We start from the raw sequence: 23,937 nt of genomic DNA, 5'->3' as shown, positions 1-23,937 counted from the left end.
AAATATGGATTTAGTATTTCTCCACAATCATTTTATATCCTGACTTTGTGGAGAATGCTTTGTAACACCATGAATCAATGCTGTCTTTGAAGGCTTGTCAACAATTGTATTTATATTTACAACATGGCTTGGGGGGGTTGTGCTGAGGAACTTTGGACTCAAGACTTTAGTATTTCTAAAATCCTGGCTATCAATTTCCTTCATGCATTGGTGCTGCAGCTTGAAACACTCAACATCTCCATCATGTCCAGTCACGATGCTTCAGAAAAACAGAAAATGTGACAATCTAGTGTGAGGTTAGAGTAAAATAGTAAAGTAAAAGAGCTAACCCTCACTCTGAAACACACACTGGCATGGCATTAATACATTATACACACATATGCTTAACCTTAAACTTGCACTGTGCACTTATGTGTACCCCAAACACACCCCAGAGTCCTTTGAGGTTATCTTATAGCTGAATTCTGTTCCCCCTCGTACTTTGCGGCTAAATATAGGCTTCTGAACCATCTGTGAGAATGATTTTGTTCCCTTAATATCTCCATCAGCACTTTTAGCTAGCCAAGAGAGACTTCTCCCCCCCCCCCCTGCCCTACAGTCCCCCCAATCCCTATTCATACTCCTAACCTCAACCTCCTCCTCCTTCCCTCTTGACACCAACACTGCTGCTACCACCCCCCCAACCCTCTGGAAGATTTGCCGTCTGGGTTTGAAGTGGGTTTTGTACTCCCCGGGACCTGGGTCCAGTCATACGTAGGGTCAGAAGCACTGAGGGATTTGTAAACTTGTGATTCAGATCACCAGCATCTCTGTTTCGGTGTTTATAGGTCTATCTCTCCTCCCAGGATTGCAACAAAAACCCGGTGAGTGGATCTGCATCCCATTGGTGTGCTTTGTTCTACTAAAAACAGCTTGGGTTTAAATTCTGCCTCCAACAAAAATGGTCAAACACGTTCCCAATCATAATTTCTGCGAGCTATGCGGCTAATCACTGGAGGGTAAAATGGAGGAGGGGGGGGGGGGACATCAAAAAGCCAGTAAAACAGATTGTTACTTTGCTTTTGATGGAAATGTTTTGGATTCTGCCTCCCATTAAGATTAAAATGTCTCAGGGATTAACTTCACAACTTTTAGATTTTGTTGGTGCGTCTTAAAATGACCAAAGGAATGGCCGAATGTGCTGACCATCCCTCTCTGTGGGCGGTGCAGAGATTTTTTATGCGTTACCAAACACTGACAGGGGGGGTGGTGGTGGATCTGAGCGCTAGAAGTCCCAAAGCCCTTAATTATTTAAGAAAAACCTTCCCCGTTAACATCCACAGCTGCTCCAGATCTCACTGGTGTTTTGAGAGAAATTCAAAACATACACTTGTTTTCTGGAGGTGTGTATTGTGTCCTTAAGGGCTGTGTCAAGCCCATTTGATAGTTGAATGACGCCATTACACGTCTCTAAAATGTCTTGGCTGGAAATGTCTTTTAAAAATAGCCGCGGAGGGTTGAGTTACAGTCAGTAGATGTGATGTGATGTTTTGCCACTTAAAGAAACTGTTGAACGCTGAAGTTGCTGATATGTATAAATGAAGACAAAACAATGTAACCAGAAATACATATCTCAGACTAAAAAGGCACCGAGAAATGTCCATTTTAATGGCGAGTGACATCTCGACAGATGAGAATCGTTCCCACTTTCCCCGCCTATGTTCCCATGCAAATTGGGGAATATGATCAGATGCTATTTTATGATCCCAAGGCCTTAAACTTTACTGCAGGACCCTCAGTGTGCTTGTGTTTGTGTTGACTCTATGTTGAGTCTGTGGACAGAACTGGGGTCTCTAAACACAACTGACACACAGGATGAAGCTATGTGTTTCCTTTGGGGCAGACATCTGTTTCACTTGGGAATGCGAGGAATCTGAGGGCACTGACATCCCGCTTGAACTTGAAAAACGAGGAGGGTCCATTTGGTACTGTGGATTCACTGTCAGGGGTTGTTGATGGCTGTAGGTGTCGAAAGAGGGATCTTGATAAATTGGTGCCATAATCTGAGATAATCGCAAAGTAGTGTGTTGAAGTTTCTTTCAACTTTGAGCAAGTGTGTCTTGGAACTAAAGCAAAAACTCTCCCTTCAGTAAATGCAACCTTCATCTGAACCTGCTAGCACTGCACATTTAACAGTGTTTCTTTTGAAAAGGAACATCAAGAAAACCTTTTTTTTTTGCTTGATGTCATGATCAAGCCTAAAGCTAAAAAAAAAAAATACTAAAAAAGCTATTTTTTTCCACCACCTTGATGCATTGAAAAGATTGCTTGCTTTAGTTTTATTTTGGAACAACCATTATAAAATACAAACAATGTTATTTAAATGTATAGTTCAACAACAAATATTTTCTGGAGAGGTTTGACATAACTTTGCTTTAGTCTCTTGAGAGAAACATTTTTACTTTCATTACTTCTATCCCTGAAGAATGTGTTCAAATTACTGCTAACACCGTGTTCTTTCCTGAACCTCCAGTCATGCCTCTGGGAAAACCTGCCCCGCTAAACAAGCGGAAAAAGCTCTCCAAGATCATAACTGACTTATCGCATATTGCTCAGGATGGTAAGGATGGCATGAAGTTACGAGAATAAGAAACCAAATTCATAATATCAGTGCAGCTCTCACATATAAACACAAAATATATTTATAGATGTATGATAGGTGATACGGTTCTGCAGGTTGGAACTAATCTTACGAAATATATGGAGTTAGACCTGCAGTACAAGTAAGAAAGAAGTATAACAAAATGTCATAAAATAATGAATAATTAATGTCACTAAATATACATGAGTATAGAATGTATTTTGCCCATTCAGGATACTGTACATATTTAACACTAACAGTGTGAAAACAAAGTCGTAAGTGTGAAACATTAGTCTCAATTATTTCTGGGGAAACACATACACAGTAAAAGAGAAGATGAGGAAATATTGAAGATGTGACGAAACACTTAAACATCTGTTATCCCAAAGGTTGTCTCACTACAGACACTATTAGGCTAAGTACCATTTAGTTTCCACGTTATGATATTTCTAAATGTAACGCTCGCTTGTTGGTATCTTATAGAGTACCAGTCGGAGCCGGAGGCGTCTGAGTTCGACCTGGGAACAAAGATCAGGACTCCCAAAGACATCATGCTGGAGGAGCTTTCCCTGCTGAAGAACAAAGGCTCCAAGATGTTCAGGATGAGGCAGAAGAGAGTGGAGAGGTTCATCTACGAGAACAACCCCGACATCTTCTGCAGTGAGTCTATGGTGAGAGCACAGTTCATGGAGAAAAACTAAATCCAATCACTTTTGTGGAATTTCAAAAGGAAGATGTATGAATTTAATGATACAATGTGAATAATACATCCAGATATTCCACAGAGGAACTCGTGGCAATGTTTGAAGAAGCTTATCTATTCTTATTACAATCCTTAATCCGTCCTAATCAAACACTCATTTTCATTTATATTATAACGTGCAGGTGTAAATGGATTTGTAAACGTTAAGCACCTGGAATCGTAATGTTTGAACCCTTTGGAAGGAGTGGTTGTCATCATTTTGTAACGTAATACCCTCTGATTGCTACAACATTTCCGAGGAGCAGCTTCCAAAATAAATGAGAACAATAAAATGGGCTGTAAATGTGTTTCATGCCACTGAGGGATGAAATAACCTCAATTGTTTTCCTTGATGTAAACGCTTGAGCATATTTAGATTTTTTTTTTTTTACAAAATTATTTAATACAACAACCTGGCAGTACGTCTAGCCCATAAGAATTTGTTCCTCAAATGATTTATTGATCTTTACCCATCAATCAAACCAGCTAGATTATAATTTTTTAATTGTTTGGAAGAAGATTAAGGCCTCCAATACACAATCAGGACTCAGTATTGCTTGTCAGGTGTAAATTGGAGAAGATGAAACATGGTTAATCAGCATTTACAACTGAATATGCAGTGGGACATATGATTGATGACATTGATCATATTTCTTTTCAGGACAACCTCCAGAAGTTTGTTCCCTCTCTGGGGGGTCAGGTTGGAGGCGACATGATCACTGTTGGTGGGCATTTTGTTAGCAAACAGGTTGAACTGCTGCCTTATTGTGGGATGCATGCTGGAGGAGGGGCCCCTGTGCCGCCTCCAAAGCCTGGGAGCAAAGGTGCAGGAGGAGCAGGAGGAGCAGGAGGAGCAGGAGGTGCCGGAGGACTGGGTGGGGGCGACCATGGAACAGGTGAAAAAGGAGAAGGAGCGCATGAGTGGTCCCCACTGAAAGGTTGGTAGCATTTCATTTTATTTTCAAAATTATATTTTAAGGTCCAGTCATTTTGAAGCACATTACACTCGTTTATGGATTAAGCTAAAGTCAGGCTAGCTGTTTCCCTGTTTCCAATCTGTGTGATGAGCTAACTAGCTGCTGGCTACATATTGAGCCTACCAGAGAACGTAGCATTGATTTCCTCCTCTAAATTCTTAAATTAAAGCGAATACGAATATTTCCATACATTTTCATAAATTTAATTTTTCAACATAAATTATCCACACATATTGGTAAAAAACAGTCCTGTGCATGATGAATATATCATTATTTTTCATGTTTTTCAACTTGAAATGTCAAGCCGTGGATGTTCTCGTCATAGGTGGCGGATGCAATGATGCATCATCTAAGAAGCTGCTTCTTATGAAGACATACAAGTCGCCATGGGAGAAGGCCATGAAGGGGGATGAAACTCTGATAGCCACTCTGAAAACAGGAATGCCTGGTCCCATTGATAAATTTGATGCGCTAAAGTACAAATGCTTCAACAGGTATGTACTTCCCACGAGGCCTGACTTTGTACTGGAGGTGCTTTGCAACAAAGAGGGGCTTTAATAACCCTCTCATCTTGCTTTGCCAGGTCTGCCATGCCCTATGGCGGCTTCGAAAAGGCCAACCAGTTCTTGAAATTCCAGCTGCCAGAAACTGAGGAAAAACAGGAGCCCGAACCCGCAGTGGTGTACCAACAAGAGATTGGCTGCCGGCCTTCCTTCAACCGCACTCCTATTGGCTGGGTGGGCAGCGGAGAGCCCGGCACCATTCATATGGAGACGGATGCTGTGCCCTTCAATGGAGAGACCGACGAGCTGTGAAGAAATACTCATAATGTCATGACACACACTGTGCACAGCATGCATGCATGAATGTATGCACACACACACACACACACACACACACACACACACACACACACACACACACACACACACACACACACACACACACTAGATGAGCTAACAGTTAACTGTTACGTTGATTAATCTGAATCTCTGGATGTGTAGAAGAAGTGTGGGCTTATGTTGCTCTGTGTTCAGTTGTAAGGCAAGGAAACAAGCTGTAGATGCGGAGGGGGATGAAATATCCAACTTTAGTTCAAGAGTCGAGTCGAAACACTCAGAAATGTGTTTGCTCTTGGTGAGAAGTTGCAGATTTTGTTAATGAGGAAAGAATGAATCAAGTATGAAGGGTAGATCTATGCTGTTACTGTTGTGCACACTGTCTTGATGTCAAGTTGTTACCACATTTATTTGCTGTTAATATTCTGTTTATTTGTTGAGTGAAAAACAAAAACGACGAAGCTGTACAATTCACGATGCACGCATCGAGTCCATTAACTTACTGTGAAAACACAGTTTCTCAACTATAAACCCTTTCAAACTGTAACAGTCCTCGTGTTGAGTGATTAAAATGTCAAGGGAAATCATTTTGTGTGTGTGAAAATCCTTACCAATTTTATTCTCTTTGTCCAAATTTATGAAATTGTGATGAGGCATGATAGTGTAACATTTAAATGTCAGAAGCTTCTACTATTAGCTAGCTCAAATTTCAATTATAAGATACATATTTTATTATACTATATATTGTTTTAATTTCTATAATCTTAGTCTACTATTATTATTGGTTACTCAACTTGTATCGACCTATACAAATACAGTCATACATTCATAGTTAATTGATTAGAGAAGAGGAGTAATTTACTTTGACCTCTGACTGAGAACAGTATCTTTTTGCACCTTGGAGTAGTTTGCCAAGCTATCAATATATTTAGGTTCAGGCAAATGTCATGTTTTTTGGCATCAAATGAAGCCTTTCTGGCTGAGAGCCGGAAGGTGTAATTATACTTCCCCCGTGCGCCAGGCTTTCCTACATGCGGAGCCACTCCCGCCCGGCAGGGGGCAGCCATGCTCTAAACAAGTGATTTGCCGGTTATCACGCAGGAAACAAGAAGAAGACTTCACGAACCTTTGAACGTTGGATGCTGTGTTGCACTAACGCTACGGTCTTCTGCTCCGTGCAGTCTACAACGCACCTCCTCGCCGTGGACATGGCACGGACCTGCCCGGTGTTATTCGGTAAACATGCAACGTGTTCAAAGTGACCAGCTAACAGCTAGTTAGCTCGGCCAACGTTAGCTACCTGCCATTAGAGTAGGACAGCTCGCGGAGGTTTTCAGACTAACTAACAATTAAATCAACACGAACACTTGTACACGCATGCGCACATACACACGCACGCACGTCTTGGGTTTTTGTGGTGTCGTCCTCATCTCAAATGCTTCTTCCATCAACAGCAGCGCCCCATTTAATGACGACATAATCCCAATACTTACCTGTATATGGCGTGACAGGAAAATAAAGTTTCCTCCATCCTATCTAACTAACTGTGTGCGTGATTTCCAGAGGTTACGTCATTCCCAGTTTCCAGATATGATGGTGATAACAATAAAAAAATATGCAATCGGGGTTAAGGTGTTCTGGTGTTGATGTCCCTATAATTTCCTGGCAGTTTCATCTATCTTTAAAATTATTTAAAACTGGCTATTGTTAAAGAAAGTATTTTGTTTCACGTCCATGTGATATTCACGTCCATTGTATGTTATTATATGACACGTTATTATTGGCTCGCTCTTCTTTTAGGAGCCCTCCAGCACAGTGATCTTGCCTGATGACGTCCAAGCCAAAGGCCCAGTTGGCACCCTTGCCATGGATGGAGATCCTTGCATATTGGGTGCTGTCCTTGGGCTCTCATCTGTACTCTTTCTACCAACTGCACAGATTCTCCAAAGGTAAAGCAGATACGATTGATATCTGTACGTCGGTTCAATGTATTGAGAAGAAAGGGTCAACTAAATTTCCGTTGTTTACCTATTTCGTACCTCAGAGCATGAAGCAGGATTAGAGAAAGGATTCCAGTTGGAAAAAGGCCTCGTAACGGGTTTTAAAAGGGTAAGTTCACTTTTGAAATTACCTGAACCTACATCTCACTGAAAACATGTTTGTTTTAATTCCATAGTGTGCCGTCCTAATTTAAGCTTTTTACAAGCTTTGCACTCGGTTGTACACAAAGCATTTTAAATACTTTATCCATTTAGTCAGCCCTTTAATACATTTTGACCATTCAAAGCGCCTTTTCAACAGGCGTCAGGTGTGATGTAAAGTCCCATGGTGAAGTTACTTGTTTTTGTCAGGACCCATCAGACTTTGAGTGGACTTTCTGGACGCATTGGGCTAAGAAGTCTTTGCTGTGGACTCTTGTTGGTCATGGCGTGATATCAAGATTGACCAGCATCTTTTCCCCCAAGGTAGGAAGCACTTGCTCCAGTACGGTTAAGTGGAATATTGCTATCAGGTGGCAGATGTTTCAATCCAGCATGTGTTTTATGTTTTCCGATAGTTTAGGGTGCCAGCACTCACGGTATATGGCTTCTTAGCAGCCAGCAGTGTGCTGGGCATTAAAGGTGTGAGTGTGCTGTTGGTACATCTGGGCCTGTGCTTCTGCGTGGCCCAACTGCGAAAGCCAGCTTTGTCGTGGGCCATCAACCTGCTGCTGCTCTCCACACTTCACATCCAACCGCTTCAAGAGCTCCAGGTGGGTTGGGTCACCTGGGTTATACTGGTTCCTGGTTTTGGCGGCTTCATCTTGCATTAAAAGCATAGCACAGACGAGTAAAATGTGTTTTATTAGAAGTAAGAGACATTTACAGCAGACAAAATGCTATAGATTTAGGATGAACAAGGGACTGCATCTCTTCTATGTGGTTATAACAGAATTGTATGAATTAACCTTTTATTTTATGCAAGTTAATTATTGTTTGATCAGATTTGATTAAGTGTGTCACCCAACATTTGATCATCAGTAAATGTCATATTTGTAAAGAACACAAGGGGGCACACACTACCAAGGGGAAGTCAGCTTGCATGCCTCCATGTCCTGACCACAAGATAAGAGTTGACTGAATTTATTGATGACCTTTACATACTAGGCATGTTATTTACAGCATTTCCTGAGGATTAGAGAATGGCGAAAAACTCTCTACAAGCACTTGAAATAGCTTTTAAGTGTGAGACATCATCACAGACAGTACTTGTATTTTAAAAGTAAAATGTTTATTGGTGAAAATTAGATAGTTAAAATGACCATTTTACTAAACTGCGTTTACTCAATACAACACAATGATGTATAACCGACAAAAACATGTTTAAATTGGGTTTTAATGACTTCAGGAACTCAATGCTATTCATGTGTACTTTTTTTGTTTAATCATTATTGACACTGGCTCTTATTATCTACAACCTTTAGGGTCCTCTTAACACTAATCCTTCTCTTATAAACCCAATAAAAAATAATAATAACACTAGCTGACACAGCATGGTTACAGCCAGTTACAATGGTTGGAATTTAGGAAGTATAATAGACCTGACAGACTTGCACACACACACACACACACGCACACTCTATTTCGAGCGAGATGCTATTCCCAAAGCTGTTAATCAGACCTCATTAAAAGTTGTCTCAAGCATATGTTTATTCCTATGTGTTGACAGATTTTCATAACCAGTTGTCTAAATATGCCGTTACCAACTAATGTTCTCATTTAAATGTCATATTTTTATTTTTTAAAGTCATTTTAAAAAGCTATATTTAGTGTCGGATCGTAACTATTAATGTAAAGGTTTGCCCAGGAATGTGTTAAAAATAATTGGCCATCTCTCTGTGTTACTCAGAGGAGCTGGTATGAAACCGAGGAAGAGTACTATCTGCTCCTCTTCAGTGTTGCTGTCTGTGGTCTACGCTTCATCAGCTTCAGCCTGGAGCATTGCTGGGGCCCTGCAGACCGTGCTGGAGTTGTGCAGCTCTGCTGGTTATTTTCATACACCTTCTATCATCCTTTTTTCTACAATGGACCCATTATTACGTACCAAGATTACGTTGAGCAGGTAAGACAACCAGCAACGGTTTCTCAGGAATTTAACTGCAATTTAGTCTGAAATTGCCTCTTTTTTTTAATCATTTGATCAGAATCAGCTTTATTCCGAAACACGCGTGGCTTTACACATACATGGAATTAGCTCTCATCGCACATATACATATATACATATTATATACAAAAGATAAATATAAAAAAAGACATTAACAACAAGCTCTCTTTCTACACTTGCAGATGCGGAAGTCTTCTGAGGAGTGTGATGGAAGCAAATCTGTTTTTAGTTACTTGGTGCTCAGATTAGGACGGATTACTCTGTGGTGGTGCATCGCAGAATACCTGATCCATGTAATGTACATGCACTCCATCCAGTCTAATGAGACCTACTTAGAAATGCTTCCTCCCTGGGCTTTGGGTAAGTCTTTGTACTGCTTGTATACATTTTTAAGCTTCAACGTTCCGAACACTCCAAACACATTTTCGAGATGCAGAATTTAAAACAAGTTACCCCCGCAGGATATAGTTGGTTCTAAAACTCCATCAGATATGTTGATTACTGTCTTACTCATTGGCCTCAATTCATAACCAGCCGCTATGATCTGTGGTGGGATGTTGTTGATATTTTTCATAAAGTGACAGATTTGGTGTCCGTTAGGTATTTATTTATTTGCTTTTCACATTATTTATTCACAAATTGAAGGCATGAATCAGCGAGGCCATGTACCCTCGTATAACCCCTTTGTGTCTATGCAGGGCACTTAGAACGTTATTTTTTATATATATATATATATATATATATATATATATATATGTGTGTATTTACTCAGGTGGCCACTGTGGTCTATATATGATCTGCATCTACAGCCTCATAATGATCATTTTTTAGATGTGAAGGTCTATGCTAGTTAATTAAGTATTTGTCATTGACTCACTCACCGTCGTCCCATCTGCCCCTAGATGCCATAAGCAGGTGTAGAAACTGAATTATGATCATTTACTGGCCTGTTTTTTATTTTTGCAAAACTGTTCTCAGTAGCTCTTTTATGTCAGCAACAAATGATGTTTGCCAAGTTCTAGCATCAACTATTCATCCCTTTGCTGGTGCTCCTTCTGAAGTTTCTTCCCTTTTTAGCTTATTAAAAAAGTTTCCCCCCTTTTCTTTTTACAGAGGGTTGAATAATACCCGGTGTTGTATGCTGTACAGACTAGACATCCCTTTGAGGCAAATTTTGGCTATATAAATACAAATTATGTTATTTATAACACAGGGGAATTGTTTTTGTAAAGTATAGAGCGTATCTTAAATCATTAAAATAGGAAATATGACTTTACTTTGACCTCTTTTTCCTCCCGTTACAGGAGGTCTGGCCCTGGCACTCGTCCAGTTCTTCTTTGTGAAGTATCTGGTGCTGTTTGGCCTTCCATCCATGCTGGCTACTTTGGATAAACTAGTTCCCCCAAAGCTTCCCCGTTGTGTCAGCATCATGTACAGTTTCACAGGGATGTGGAGGTAAGAAATTCCAGTTAACATCACTGGCATAAATAAAGTAGAGTATGAGTTTCATGGCATTCCTTCACATGTCAATAACAGGAAAAGCTAGCATCTGTTATTTTTTGTAGAAAGGGTTAATTTAATGTCAAGTGCCATAAGTACTCGCTGTTCGTTGGCAACCAGATTCAGACAGAACAGTGAATGGTCTCGTCTTCTGTCTGGCAATCAGAACGATAGGTCACCTCTGCAGCATTACATCATCATGTCAGACTTGAGCTACAATAGTTTGTTTGCTGGGAGCATTCTTTATTTACCGTCGCATCATTGCTGTAACGACAAAGTAAATAATGAAACTAAACAAAACCTGTTGGTGGTGAAAACATTATAATCATCAAATAGATTGCCACTTGAAAAGGATCTGACAAATGCCGGTTCGCCAGTGTATAACAGCATACAGAGTAACTGCATTAAAGAAAATCAGTATTGGTGTAGCGTAGAGTTATCCACAATATTTAAAGTGAGAGTTGGGCACCATACAGGATAATATTCATAATACTAAACCTGTCCCTTTTTAAGATTATTTAAATATTTTGGAGATATAACCCAGATAGCTTTCACCCCTCGCTACAAACGTACACAAAGAAGACAAACCATCAATTGAATCTCTCTGTATTCAAACCACTTAATAATACAAAATAAATTCAATTTTACGCTCACTCACAAAATGTCCATTAAATCAACAGAAACCAATTTCAAATTCAGAGTCCTGATGTGAAAATCAAATGCCCCTTAATTAAATAAACTGTCCAAGGAGACAATGAGCAGGATGAGGGGCAGTACGAAAATAGATGCAATTAGGCTGGGGATGAGGCGATGGATGAGGCGATGGATGAGGCGATGGATGAGGGGCTCTGCACATTAACCCGAGGCGGAGAATAGGAGAGGCCTGGAAAACTGCAAGAAAGAAGACTTATCTTCACAGGTGTGGTTCCACTTAAGACAAGGAAGTCCACAGACGTATCCAAGCAGGTTAAAGATGTCTTGAATCCTCCAAACCTGCTTTGGAGATCAGCAGCACATTGTTGCACAGGGAAGTCCAGGGAAACTGCCAACTTCCACTCGGTTACTTTTATATACCTCACAGTTTCTTTTTCTTTTTTTAAAGCAAAGATGTCCAGAAACTGGATTAAACCTTCAGCTATCCTCTCCTTTAGATGCTCTTGTTCGCCTCTGTGCTTCTGTTAGTTCTCTCAGCTCACAGGTGTGTCTGATTTATCTCACCACCTTCCTTTCCTCTTAAGCTAGAAATGGGCTATTCAGTATTTTCTGTATTCTTTCTCAGCTGCATCTGCTTGGCATCAGTTTGTCAACACACACACACACACACACACACACACACACACACACACACACACACACACACACACACACACATGGCCACCTCCCACTGAATAATTTATCTCCTGCCTACCTCTATGAAAGTAAATGTCATGACAATTGTTGCATTTATGAAGCTCATTTAACACCTTTGCGACCAAGCAAAGGTAAAGCCTATGCCTGGTTGATGCTGAAGGGGTCACACTTGCTCAAGTTAAATGAACACACACACACACACACACACACACACATTGCAGTGCTTGTTAGAGGGGAATACGGCACTATAATCAGCAAGGCGTCAAATATACGAGGCTAAAGGCAACAGCATTTCCAGTGCTTGGAAAAATATTTCAGGACATGTGGGTAAATCTAGTGGTGAACATTTCTTGTCAGTGTTGTTTCCTTTGATATATGCAGTTACCAGTTTATTGGGTACACCTAGCAAAAATAACAATGCACTTTGGTACAACAGTCCTCTAATAGATCCTACCTTTTATTGAGGTTATATAAAGGTTATATTGTCCATTTTCTTTGTTGTATGAGATTTTGGAAGTTGCAGTTCGTGGTGTTGAGCTGTATTGCATTAAACTAACTGGTGTTTCTATTATTTTGTCCACCCCATTTATATCAATAAGATGAGTCAAAAATAACAGAAACATCACTCTGTATAATGCACAAACTACACTCCAAAACGATGATAAAGTTAAAGGCTATAGCGCTTCAAAATACTTTAGATTAGACATTGCAATAATTAAAGCAAACGTTTAATAAAATAGCAAGAATAAAGTTGAAATAAAAACCTTTCTCATTTATATTGCCCCTTATGGTAGGATTTATTGTATTGCAGGATTGTTCTATTGGACTGTATTATTCTTAGCCAGCTGTACCTAATAAACTGGCAATAAAACAGAACAAACATGAAATATAATGCAAACCTCCCAATATACAATAAGGAAGCATGTTGACTCACAGTCAAAAAACAATATTTGACTGAGTAAAATCTGCTTTCCCTCGTGGGTATTCTCTATAATTACCAGGGAATGTAGAGTTTTACACCCCTTCCTCGTGGCAAAATCACTCTGTTCCCAAATGTAATCAAAAATGAGAGAATGCTCTCTTAATTTAGAGCGCATACAATTGATGGAAGGCTGTGTGTTTGGTTTTGCAGTAAAAATGCACTGGCCGTACAGCAGATCGGCCAATGTGCTGACACCGATGCACTCCAATCCGGCTTGTGTGTGCTGAGCTGGCCAATGTTGACAACATTGATGGAATGCATGAAGCTGTCCACCGGCATCATTCACAAAACAGCTTCAGTTTATAGGCAGCACAAAAAAAAAAAAAAGGAAAACCTTTTTCTAATCTTCTTAATGACAAAAAATGCACACACAAACACACATCCATCATACATGCTGCGTATGAGCCCCAGAGCTCAGGGCTTTCTCACACACTGCTATATTATTATGTAAATTTGTGACTCAATATTCATTTTTTTTTTTTTTTTTTGTTCTCTCTCAGGCACTTTGACGAGGGCCTGTATCGATGGCTCATCAGGTAAGAGGCACTTCATGAGCAGAGGACAGACTAATTCAGATGTTAATGCTTACTAAAAATGTGAAATGCCATCTAAATCAAATAATAACTCTAGAATACCTCTCTGTTTATCCATCTAGATATCTGTCTATCTGCCTGTCTGTCTAGATATCTGTCTATCTGCCTGTCTGTCTAGATATCTGTCTATCTGTCTGTCTATCTGTCTGTCTATCTAGATATCTGTCTATCTGTCTGTCTATCTAGATATCTGTCTATCTGTCTATCTATCTAGATCTCTATCTATCTGTCTGTCTATCTGCCTGTCTATCTAGATATCTGTCTATCTGTCTGTCTATCTAGATCTCTGTCTATCTGTCTGTCTATCTGTCTGGATATCTGTCTATCTGTCTGTCTATCTAGATATCTGTCTATCTGTCTGTCTGTCTAGATATCTGTCTATCTGTCTGTCTATCTGTCTGTCTATCTAGATATCTGTCTAGATATCTGTCTGTCTGTCTAGATATCTGTCTATCTGCCTGTCTGTCTAGATATCTGTCTATCTGTCTGTCTATCTGTCTGTCTATCTAGATATCTGTCTATCTGTCTGTCTATCTAGATCTCTGTCTATCTGTCTGTCTATCTAGATATCTGTCTATCTGTCTGTCTATCTAGATCTCTGTCTATCTGTCTGTCTATCTAGATCTCTGTCTATCTGTCTGTCTATCTGCCTGTCTGTCTAGATCTCTGTCTATCTAGATATCTGTCTATCTGTCTGTCTATCTAGATATCTGTCTATCTGTCTGTCTATCTAGATATCTGTCTGTCTATCTGTCTGTCTATCTAGATCTCTGTCTATCTGTCTGTCTATCTAGATATCTGTCTATGTGTCTGTCTATCTAGATATCTGTCTATCTGTCTGTCTATCTAGATCTCTGTCTATCTGCCTGTCTATCTAGATATCTGTCTATCTGTCTGTCTATCTAGATATCTGTCTATGTGTCTGTCTATCTAGATCTCTGTCTATCTGTCTGTCTATCTAGATATCTGTCTATCTGTCTGTCTATCTAGATCTCTGTCTATCTGTCTGTCTATCTGCCTGTCTATCTAGATATCTGTCTATCTGTCTGTCTATCTAGATCTCTGTCTATCTGTCTGTCTATCTAGATATCTGTCTATCTGTCTGTCTATCTAGATCTCTGTCTATCTGTCTGTCTATCTAGATATCTGTCTATCTGTCTGTCTATCTAGATCTCTGTCTATCTGTCTGTCTATCTGCCTGTCTATCTAGATATCTGTCTATCTGCTTGTCTATCTAGATATCTGTCTATCTGTCTGTCTATCTAGATGTCTGTCTGTCTGATCTATTTTATATATATATATATATATATATATATATATATGTATGTATGTAGAGATCTATAAATAGATACAAGCTATATATATATATATATATATATATATATATATATATATATATATATATATATATATATATATATATATAGCTTGTATCTATTTATAGTTTTCATTGCCTTATGTCTGTCTGTCTAATCTATTTTTATCTCTGTCTGTAGCTAGTTTTATACATATATATATATATATATAGCTTTGTATCTATATATAGTTTTCATAGCCTCATATTTTGAAGAGCGTGCCGTGTGTTTATTCAACCCTTTATCTGTTATTTTTTTTGCACTCTTACTGTAAAGAGGCTCATTTCCTGCAGGGCAATGAACTTCACAGTTGAATCGTCAGTTGAATAACCTTAAAAAAACTAAAAAGGCGCCATTCTCCAGCTGCCGACCCGGATGTTTCCTCTTAATGGACGAGGATGCTGCATTTGCATGTAGGCTTTCTCATGATTGTGAGGTTGGATGCTGTTGGTGAATAGTTCTTCTGTTGTGCACCCTGGTGAAATGCCTCCTTGTTTAGTATGTGCATATGTAATGAGGGCACTTGTACTTTGGACAACATACATTAGTAGTTTGTCTGCTTTTTAATGATGCACACTTGGCTGAATGCAGCCTACGGGGAGGTTACGGTCCACTTGGTAGACGTGGGGTTGCCACATTAAGCCGACGCTACAGTTGCACGGTTGTCAGAAAACACACTGATACTCCGTGAAACGCTCCCTCGTCCCGGTTGTTGTTAGCCAATTAGTTTGTGTGTTGACACGTGTGATGGCGTACACGTACACTGGCTTTCCAGGTGTGAAAGATTAGTTTAGAATGACGTTTGACTGTTTTGGAGATGGCTACAGAGGCTCCAATTAATTTGAGAAAAAAATAGCAGATCTTAAAGAGACAGTCACCCCAAAATCAAAAACCTTACCTTCTAGAACATTTTGGTGTGAGTTGCCCTAGTTTTTTGAGTAATCTGCCATCTCTTCAACATAATCGGACTAGATAAAAAAAGCTAATTTGTAAAACTGCAACGTCTCAACCTGGCTACTCAAGATAATCCACAAACATTGTTATGGGCAGTTCACTATTGTACGTATTTTACATCTCGAGGGTGAACTGTACCTTTTATAAATTGCAAACGCAGGTCGCCATTTTAATCCGTGTCCATTGAAAATTGTTTTCTCTTGCTTAATGGCATCACTCGCAATTATCACCACCGCAGATGCAAAAATGATACCTATGACACAATGCCCTGACGTTCCTTCTCGCGAAAGTGCTTTTAAAGAGGTTTTAATGCAGTTCTGAAATTCTGTTGAAATCGTCTGAAGGGCGCTGGATGAGTGCGTAGGTGTTAAATGATGTGCTCTGCATGACACCCCGTCTCCCTGAGCGGCTAAGTGGCTCATTCCTAACCATTACATTACGCTTTCCACGGCCTGTGTGCCACTGTGTCTCCGGCTCTCCGCTCCGTAGTTATCAAGCAACAAAAGAGCTCTTGCTGGTTGTTTAATCGAGTTATTGCTGCACCATATGAGGAGCATTTGCTAATAAAATCATGGGGGGGAGGGAGCCGATAGTTTAAATGAATATATATATATATAATTCAAATTTAAAGTGTGGGCTTTGATTGAGCGGTGTGTGTGTGTGTGTGTGTGTGTGTGTGTGTGTGTGTGTGTGTGTGTAACAGTTGCCTGGCACTCCAATTCCAGTCTTTAAATCTTGTGCGCATGCTGTCTGCACCATCTGCTGTCAGTATTTAGGTGTTACATAACACGCAGATTACTCGCGTATTACAGTAATCAACGTCGTACAATCATCATATTTTGATGAACGTCTGTTTAGCATCCGTCTACATCTAATTAAAGTAAAAAGACGGACGGATAACGCGGTGTGTTTAGGTATTCGGTGTGCCCTGGCTAACACTCTGGTTCCTCTCCATCTGCCTTTGCACCTACTTTCATCCTCCAACATGGCCAAGCAGGCCACTCTATTTAAGGCTCAGAAAATGCTGGCTCATCTTCCAGGAACATTGATTATCCACAGGGTGGCTGAGATAATTAGTTCCCAGCTCAGCAACACTAGACAGAACGTGTTTGTTTGCTTTCTCTTGTGTGTCGGAGCGATGTAGCATGTTGAGACTCTCGGTTCCTCGGGGGACGGACGCGGTTCTCGTAATATCTGAGGTCATTTGTCTTCACGGCATGCGCCACAATCTTAACTGATTGTTGGGACATGATTCCCCTCGTGTGGGCTATTACGTGAATATACAGCTGCCCTTCTTTTTTTTTATATATATATCACATGCAGTGTAATCTCATTTCATCCACAGTGGAATGAAATGCATGCGTTATGTGCTGGACGTATTTGTGGTTTGAAATCAGACCTTTCCCAAACAATACAAAAGCTTGCTGAGGTGGTGGAGAAAAAAAAAAGGTACATTTGAGAGAAACTGGGTTAAATGTGTGACAAGGTTTTGATGTGAATCACAGAAACAATTTTGGAATAAATTAATCCACTTACAGCGACAATAAAGACATGTTAGCACTGATTTTCCCCAAAGTGCCTCTATTTCTGCACTGGACATGAACATGACATGATAATTTGTGTGATTGGTGTTCTTTTGCAGGTCACTGGTGCATTGTGGGGCCTTTTTCAACCCCCTCCTTTTGTTTTACATCCGCTCTACTAACTGGCTTCAGTATATCTGTGTCCCGTCTGATATTATCAACATTAATTTGCTGTTTTCTTTGTGCCGGACGGGTTATAATCTCCTGTCGAGCGCGGTAAATGTTTGACTCGTTTTGTCTGAAGCTTTGTTTGATCTTCTGAACTCGTGCTGCAGATACATCTACGTGCCGCTGGGGGGTTCACGGCACGGCCGTCTTTCCAAGATGTTATCAACTGGCCTTGCGTTCGGCTTCGTCTGCCTCTGGCACGGCGGCCACGACTACTTGCAGTACTGGGCGCTGATGAATTGGGCCGGAGTTCTGGTGGAGAATGGACTGAAGCCTCTCTTTGCCTCGCCGTTCATTCGCTCCATTGTTGTGAGTTTGAAATCCAAATCCAATTCATCTGAATGGAGAAAGAAGAAGAAAAAAAAGATGTTAAAGGAGATTAAAATTCTACATGGATGTCATTCTCTGGTTATTCCATCAATTTGATTTTCAGTTAAGATTTGTGAACATGATGAAATCTTTCTTGTAGCAAGAAATAAAGGGATCATGTAATCTGATTTAATAAGAGAAGAAGCCAGGAGCTGCTGCAGTAAATACAGACTGGAGACAAACTGGTTGGGGTCAACGTTAATGTAAGTTAAAGTCTGCTTCCAACAACAAAAGAAACGTCCATCGAGCTTCTTTGGACTCTAGCTTTGGGACAAGGTTCGTGTTCTCAAAATAGTAATAAAGTCTGACGGCTGGCTGTCTAATCCTTCTAGTTTATGGCCTCACGGTTCATTAGTACCAGGTGCGTCTCTGCTCTTTGTCTCCCAGATTTACGATTTAAAATCTCTTGTGGTTCTTCTGCAATTTTCCTATTTATTTACTGATTTCCCAGGAGCGGAATTTCTCTGCGTCGATGGAGAGGCGCTGCGTTGCCCTTCTCTCTGCCTTCTCCACCGCCCTGCTCATCCTCTCAAATCTGGTGTTTCTTGGGGGGGGACATGTTGGCAGAATCTTCTGGAAGCGTGTCTTCATTCAAGGTAACTTGTCCTCCGCAGCGCTCACTCACTAGGATTCATGTGAGCCTTCTGTTTTTGCAGGATTGTTTCAGCTGGCATTAATTAATTTGTTTTGGTTGGAGAGTTACTGTCAGTCATGGGGTCTTTTCATTTGACTGTTCCGTTGCATTGTGGGACATTTCACCTTCGACAGCGGGGACGGCAGCTAAAGATAGTACGTCTAAAGCAACAATTAGAGAGACCGACTCACGCCAGCGGAAAATAAAATCACAAATAGAATATAATACAATTAGGCTGTTTAATAGGTCTGTATATTTAGCAGTGGATTTTAAAGTTCTGGTTATAATAAAGATGCTGATAATATTATTATTTATAGAGCACCTTTTACAAAACAATGTTTACAAAGTGGTTTACAGGGTAGAAAAAGAAACTATGATTAAAATCAAGCAATACGACATTAAACGTAGTCAAAACAAAACAATTGAAATAAAAACAATAAAACAAATGGTGAAGGTAAAGCTCACAGCAAGACAAGGCTATAAAAGCGTGATGTAAGAAGAGGTCACAGTGGGCCATTCGATGCATCTGAATGGGCTAACTCTCCCCAATACAGAGACATCTGCTTTGTGCCTGTGCCAGTCCCTGTTTAGCTCCCTGTGTCTTTATCTGGCTCATTTGGTACCTAAAGCAAGATGGCAGGCCCTCCTAAAAGCCTGTCTACTCGTGATAAGCAGTCTGAGCTGCACTCGCCACTGGGGTGGGCGCAGAGTCAGTGCCGAGAGCTCAGAAACTTCATCATGTAATATAAATATATATGTGTGTGTGTTTTGAGAAGAACTGTTAATTAGTGCTGATTCGAAATTCAGAGTTTACTCGATTGTAAAGCGGCACTAATTGTTTCTTTTGACCACTTGGGGTCGGTGAATCAAGCTGCAAACGCGACAGTGACATTACCTAAAGGTGGTGTTAGTGTCGCCACATCCAGCAGACCCAGAACAACAACAGCATTCATCTTCCGTTAATGGCACACGTCTTCAAGTCGAGCCCCGAACCAGCCTGACAAATATTCCAGTCGCCTGTTAAGCTCTATTGTGACAGGAAAAGAATTGTCCAGAGCCGGGAAAGCGCACAGTAAACTGTGTGTAACATTACGCCTCTTCTAGCAGACGTGGTGTAAATAAGTTAAGAGAAACCTAAAAGTAAGAGCAGGGTGTTTTTAAAATACCATTTCTGTTGTGAATTATTCAGTGAGTCAGACCTAGAAACTAAATGGAGAATCCCAGCTGGCTTTTATCACAATTAAGTCGGACCATGCAATAGCACAAATAAAGATATAACATGGCACTGCCTGATGTTTACTTAAAATGTTTAAAAAGACCATTCTGTTAGTGTACTTGTGGTTTTGTACTTTATATTGAAATTGAAATGGATCCACCAGAAATGCCTGAGGCAGTTCCTTGTATCTGCATGTGTCGGCACAATAAAACATGGCGGGGGAGCTTCATTAACATGAGATCAATGCTTTTAAATCAGCCTGTCTGGGGTTTTTACTGGTGCAGGCAGATTGCGTGATTGCACTTTTTGACCTCTCCGGTGAAACGAAAAACGAATCCGTGTTCACGCGGGCGTCGTCGTCCGTGTGGTTTTCTTCTGGAGCCTCCCAATCGCCCCGATGTTGGAGTAATCTAAAGTACTTTTTGCTGAATGACAGGGAGGGTTGTTGAAATTGCAACACACAAGTAGACACGGTGCGTAGTTTTAATTCAAAAAGAAAAATGAGGCGTTATGTTATGTTAGTTGGATTGAAAGCTGTTTACTCCAGCAGACTTTTTAATTCCATCCTATGTTTAAGTATAATATCGGTAACATTACAGTACCTTTTATTGAACAGGACGTTTTTGATTCTAGAAAAACAGCGACGCTATCTGCCCTGTGAGGCTGTGCTTGGACACGCATCATGGTTTATAAGTCAACGTTAACATCAGAATGCCTGCATGCTCACAACTATAACGCTAATATGACGATATTTAGCCGTTTTAGCTAGTATGTATCATGTGAGAATGCAGAAAGTATTTCCTCTTTAGCGCTAAGCACTAAGTACAGCTAAAGGTGGCGGTGATGTCATTAGTCCTCCAGCTATTTAGTCCAGTCAGGTATCGGGCAAATTACAATTTTGACCTGATAATGGCGCTGGATGAAAAGTCAGAGGTCACTAAAGAGATCTTAATTTGTCCTGAGGGGAACATAAATGTCTGTACCAAATTTCATGGCAATCCAATATTTCCATAATATTTCAGTCTGGACCAAAGGCAGACAGACAGCTTTCCCCAGAGATGCCATTAGTGGGGCTGAAAAAAAACAAAACAGTTGTGATATGTCAAAATATAAAGTACATAGAAAAGGAAGAGCTCAACCAATAAGTCAGATGTGTGAGAAGCAGAGTCTTTATGATCACTAAGCAATTTGTATATTTAGTTTTGAGTTGCCTCTCTGCAAGTTTCACCTCATTTGAACGCAAAGTACTCCGTTAATCAAGCGGCAAAAGAAACTGTGGTGTAATTATAGCGCTGGTTGATTGGAGTCATGGTAACATGCAACTGGAAGAGACTCTTTTTTTCACTCTCTTTGCCAGGATTTAGTATTAAGTAGCATCCACTGTTACTCAAAATATCAAAGAGCCGACCCACTTGTCTTCTCCATTGTGGTCAGACGTAAGTCACATAATATTACAGTACTTTTATTGAATAGGACGTTGATTTAGTTCAGTCACCTTTTAGAAAAACAGCAAAAAAAACAGTATGCTTCCTCTAAAGTCTGCTTTTCACTCTGCTAGTTAGTAACAGCAAAGGTTGGGACTACTGGTGGGGGAATATATTTCACACTGAGGGTTTTAATGACATTTACATAATTGTAAAGACAAAACGATGGGTCTCTTAAAACTGCTAAGCTGGCTGGTGGTGCATGCAGGGCCCCGAGTTAAAAGGCTTTTTATGATGGATTTAGATGCCAGAAAATGCATCATATTTGTAATTTCTCATGAGCATTTCTAATGTAATCAAACCAACATTAATAATAAGCTGGCATTTACTGGAAACTATGCTAATTATCTAGAAAAACGTCACGTCAGCATAGCATAAATATTTATCAGTGAAATCCTGTTTTTTTTTTGTAGCCGTTGGCCATGGAGCCTTTCTCTTCTGCAGACAGGAAGCTGACAGTACAGCTGTGCATAAAGCAGCCCGTGTGTATGTGAATTAGATTGTTTAGACATGAATGGGAAAGAATAGACTATTGAGGAGCATTGTGGGTGCAGGTGCAGGTTACTGAGATAATCTGGAGGCAAGCCAGTTGGGGAGGAGGCGCAGACAGCTGTCCTTACCTGGCTGCTCGACCCTCTAAGACACGGCTATAAATAGACGGAGAGAGTAACCGTACAACACAACACAGTACAGCGCAGAGAACTAATCAAACCGTCTACTGCTCTCTGTCTCCCCAGCTCTTGTAAAAGAATGCAGGTATTTCTCGCCGTTTCCTGCAAAAGCATCAGAACATAGTTTAATGTTACGCTTGAATATATTGGTTTTCTTTTTTTCATTTTAGGCTGGTCTACCATGGCTCCGCCCATGCTGGCTTTCCTCTACTGCTTTGCTCAGATTGGACTTGAGTGGACTTCTCACCCACCATGAGTCACCTTGACTTTCCATCGGAGCCAGAGCCCCTGCTACCAGACAACCGGAACAACCCGCTGAGTCCAGTTCCTCGTCGTCACCGGCCAGGGAGCCAACCCGGCTCGCAGCCACAGAAACCCGTCCAAACCTGGCTCAAGTGCAGCTGAGCAGCCATTTTTTTTCCACCACCTGCAGGACCAGGCAAAAGCCTACCTATAAGCCAAGACTTAAAGGATCACTGCTGATTCTCACGTGCACACACACAGTAATAGAATGAGATTCAGGGCCGTCTTGGCAGTGTCGAGGCCTGTTTTCGACCCATTGAGCTTCACTGAATCACTGTTATTCTCAGAAACGGTAAAAGAAAAAACGCCCCCCGGATCTGTCTTCGTTATACGGCTCCGATAAGATATTGCTCAGTGCTGCGTGAGCTTTGAGAAATGCTAATGTCATATTTACTGTCCTCCTTTAGCTCGCCACAAACGCATGTGTGTGTGTGTGTGTGCTGAGAGGCAGGTAAAAGGCACAGTGGACTGAACGGATTAGCGGGAAGCTGTCAATGTCATTATTTTCCCTCACAGGTGGAACTTGGGTGAAGTTGAATCACACTGATATTAGATATATCAATTAAAAGCTTTAGAGGGGCAACACACTTTCATTCAGCACATTCATAATAATGGATGAGATTTATCCACTAGAAAGCAGATGAATGCTATTTTTTGAGAATGGATGTGAGAAAAACTTCACACAAGTTTGTCTATTTGTTTTGCGCTAATGTTTTGTTATATAATGTCTCATCAACTGCACACTACCTCAGACTAGGTTTGGATTAAAACCTTGTATTTCAAGTTTCCTGGTTATGAATATGCATCCATGTTCTAATGGATAACTTTACTGTACCTGCTGTATTGAGTCATTCAGTTTAGAGAGGTGGTCTGTTCTCAACTTTTCAGGACGTATTAAAAACAGCTTTATTTTAAATCCAGTCAATACCAAAAGCAAGAATGGTTTTGTTCATGTCCCAATACTTTCCCTGTTTGGCACTCTGCCCCAACATCATTCGCTTTCATTTCTCGTTAGACCGAAATCTTAAAAAAATGGGGAAAACAAATATTTGTATTTGTGATTACCTAAATAATCTGGGGACTGTAGTTCTTAGCAAACATTACTCAAACAACAATAAATTGTGTATTTGTTGGACTGTTTTCAGCTGCGGATTAATACACATTTGTTGCACTCGTGAGTATTCAGTATTTAGTCGATTAAGGAAATTGATTGTCAACTATTTAGAAAGTAAATTCATCAGGAAAATAATCTGCATATTAATTGATAATTAAAACCCTTGATATCTGAGCTGGATTCCGGGTCATCGGGGTGAGGCCGCCCCACGAGGACCGAGAGTTGGATGACCCGAAAAAAAGCTTTTCGATTAAATAATTTACGCTGTAGTCCGTTTTTTACACAAAGTAAAAGGAAGCTACTTTAAAAAAAAAGCTGATGTGCTTTTTCTTTGTCTTTT

At 40.4% G+C, this 23,937-nt stretch overlaps 2 protein-coding genes across 2 annotated transcripts; both read left to right on the top strand.

Moving 5' to 3' along the window:
* The first annotated feature begins 667 nt into the window (after positions 1 to 667).
* On the top strand, positions 668 to 5,759 carry myoz1a (myozenin 1a). Its single transcript, XM_079229304.1, has 6 exons — positions 668 to 863; positions 2,513 to 2,599; positions 3,104 to 3,291; positions 4,024 to 4,300; positions 4,665 to 4,833; positions 4,923 to 5,759. Exons 2-6 carry the CDS (start codon positions 2,515 to 2,517, stop codon positions 5,152 to 5,154), a joined length of 951 nt encoding a protein of 316 aa, XP_079085430.1. The 5' UTR covers positions 668 to 863; positions 2,513 to 2,514; the 3' UTR covers positions 5,155 to 5,759.
* A 1,247-nt stretch (positions 5,760 to 7,006) lies between these two features.
* On the top strand, positions 7,007 to 23,403 carry hhat (hedgehog acyltransferase; the record flags this gene model as incomplete). The annotated part of the gene is made up of 11 exons (XM_079229362.1): positions 7,007 to 7,127; positions 7,223 to 7,287; positions 7,530 to 7,643; positions 7,736 to 7,930; positions 9,067 to 9,279; positions 9,504 to 9,681; positions 10,626 to 10,776; positions 13,654 to 13,689; positions 17,914 to 18,115; positions 18,627 to 18,771; positions 22,351 to 23,403. 11 exons carry the CDS (start codon positions 7,007 to 7,009, stop codon positions 22,434 to 22,436), a joined length of 1,506 nt encoding a protein of 501 aa, XP_079085488.1. The 3' UTR covers positions 22,437 to 23,403.
* Between the last annotated feature and the right edge of the window lie 534 nt (positions 23,404 to 23,937).

Source organism: Taurulus bubalis (assembly GCF_910589615.1).
Source record: "Taurulus bubalis genome assembly, chromosome: 14".
Taxonomy (NCBI): Eukaryota; Metazoa; Chordata; class Actinopteri; order Perciformes; family Cottidae; genus Taurulus; species Taurulus bubalis.
This window is presented reverse-complemented; position numbering and strand designations above follow the sequence as displayed.

Excerpts from the sequence above, each read along its gene's own strand:
- myoz1a (XM_079229304.1), top strand. The coding sequence starts at position 2,515 with ATGCCTCTGGGAAAACCTGCCCCGCTAAACAAGCGGAAAAAGCTCTCC. Across the intron at positions 2,600-3,103 it reads ATCGCATATTGCTCAGGATG|AGTACCAGTCGGAGCCGGAG; the intron begins GTAAGGATGGCA and ends GGTATCTTATAG. Across the intron at positions 4,301-4,664 it reads TGAGTGGTCCCCACTGAAAG|GTGGCGGATGCAATGATGCA; the intron begins GTTGGTAGCATT and ends TTCTCGTCATAG.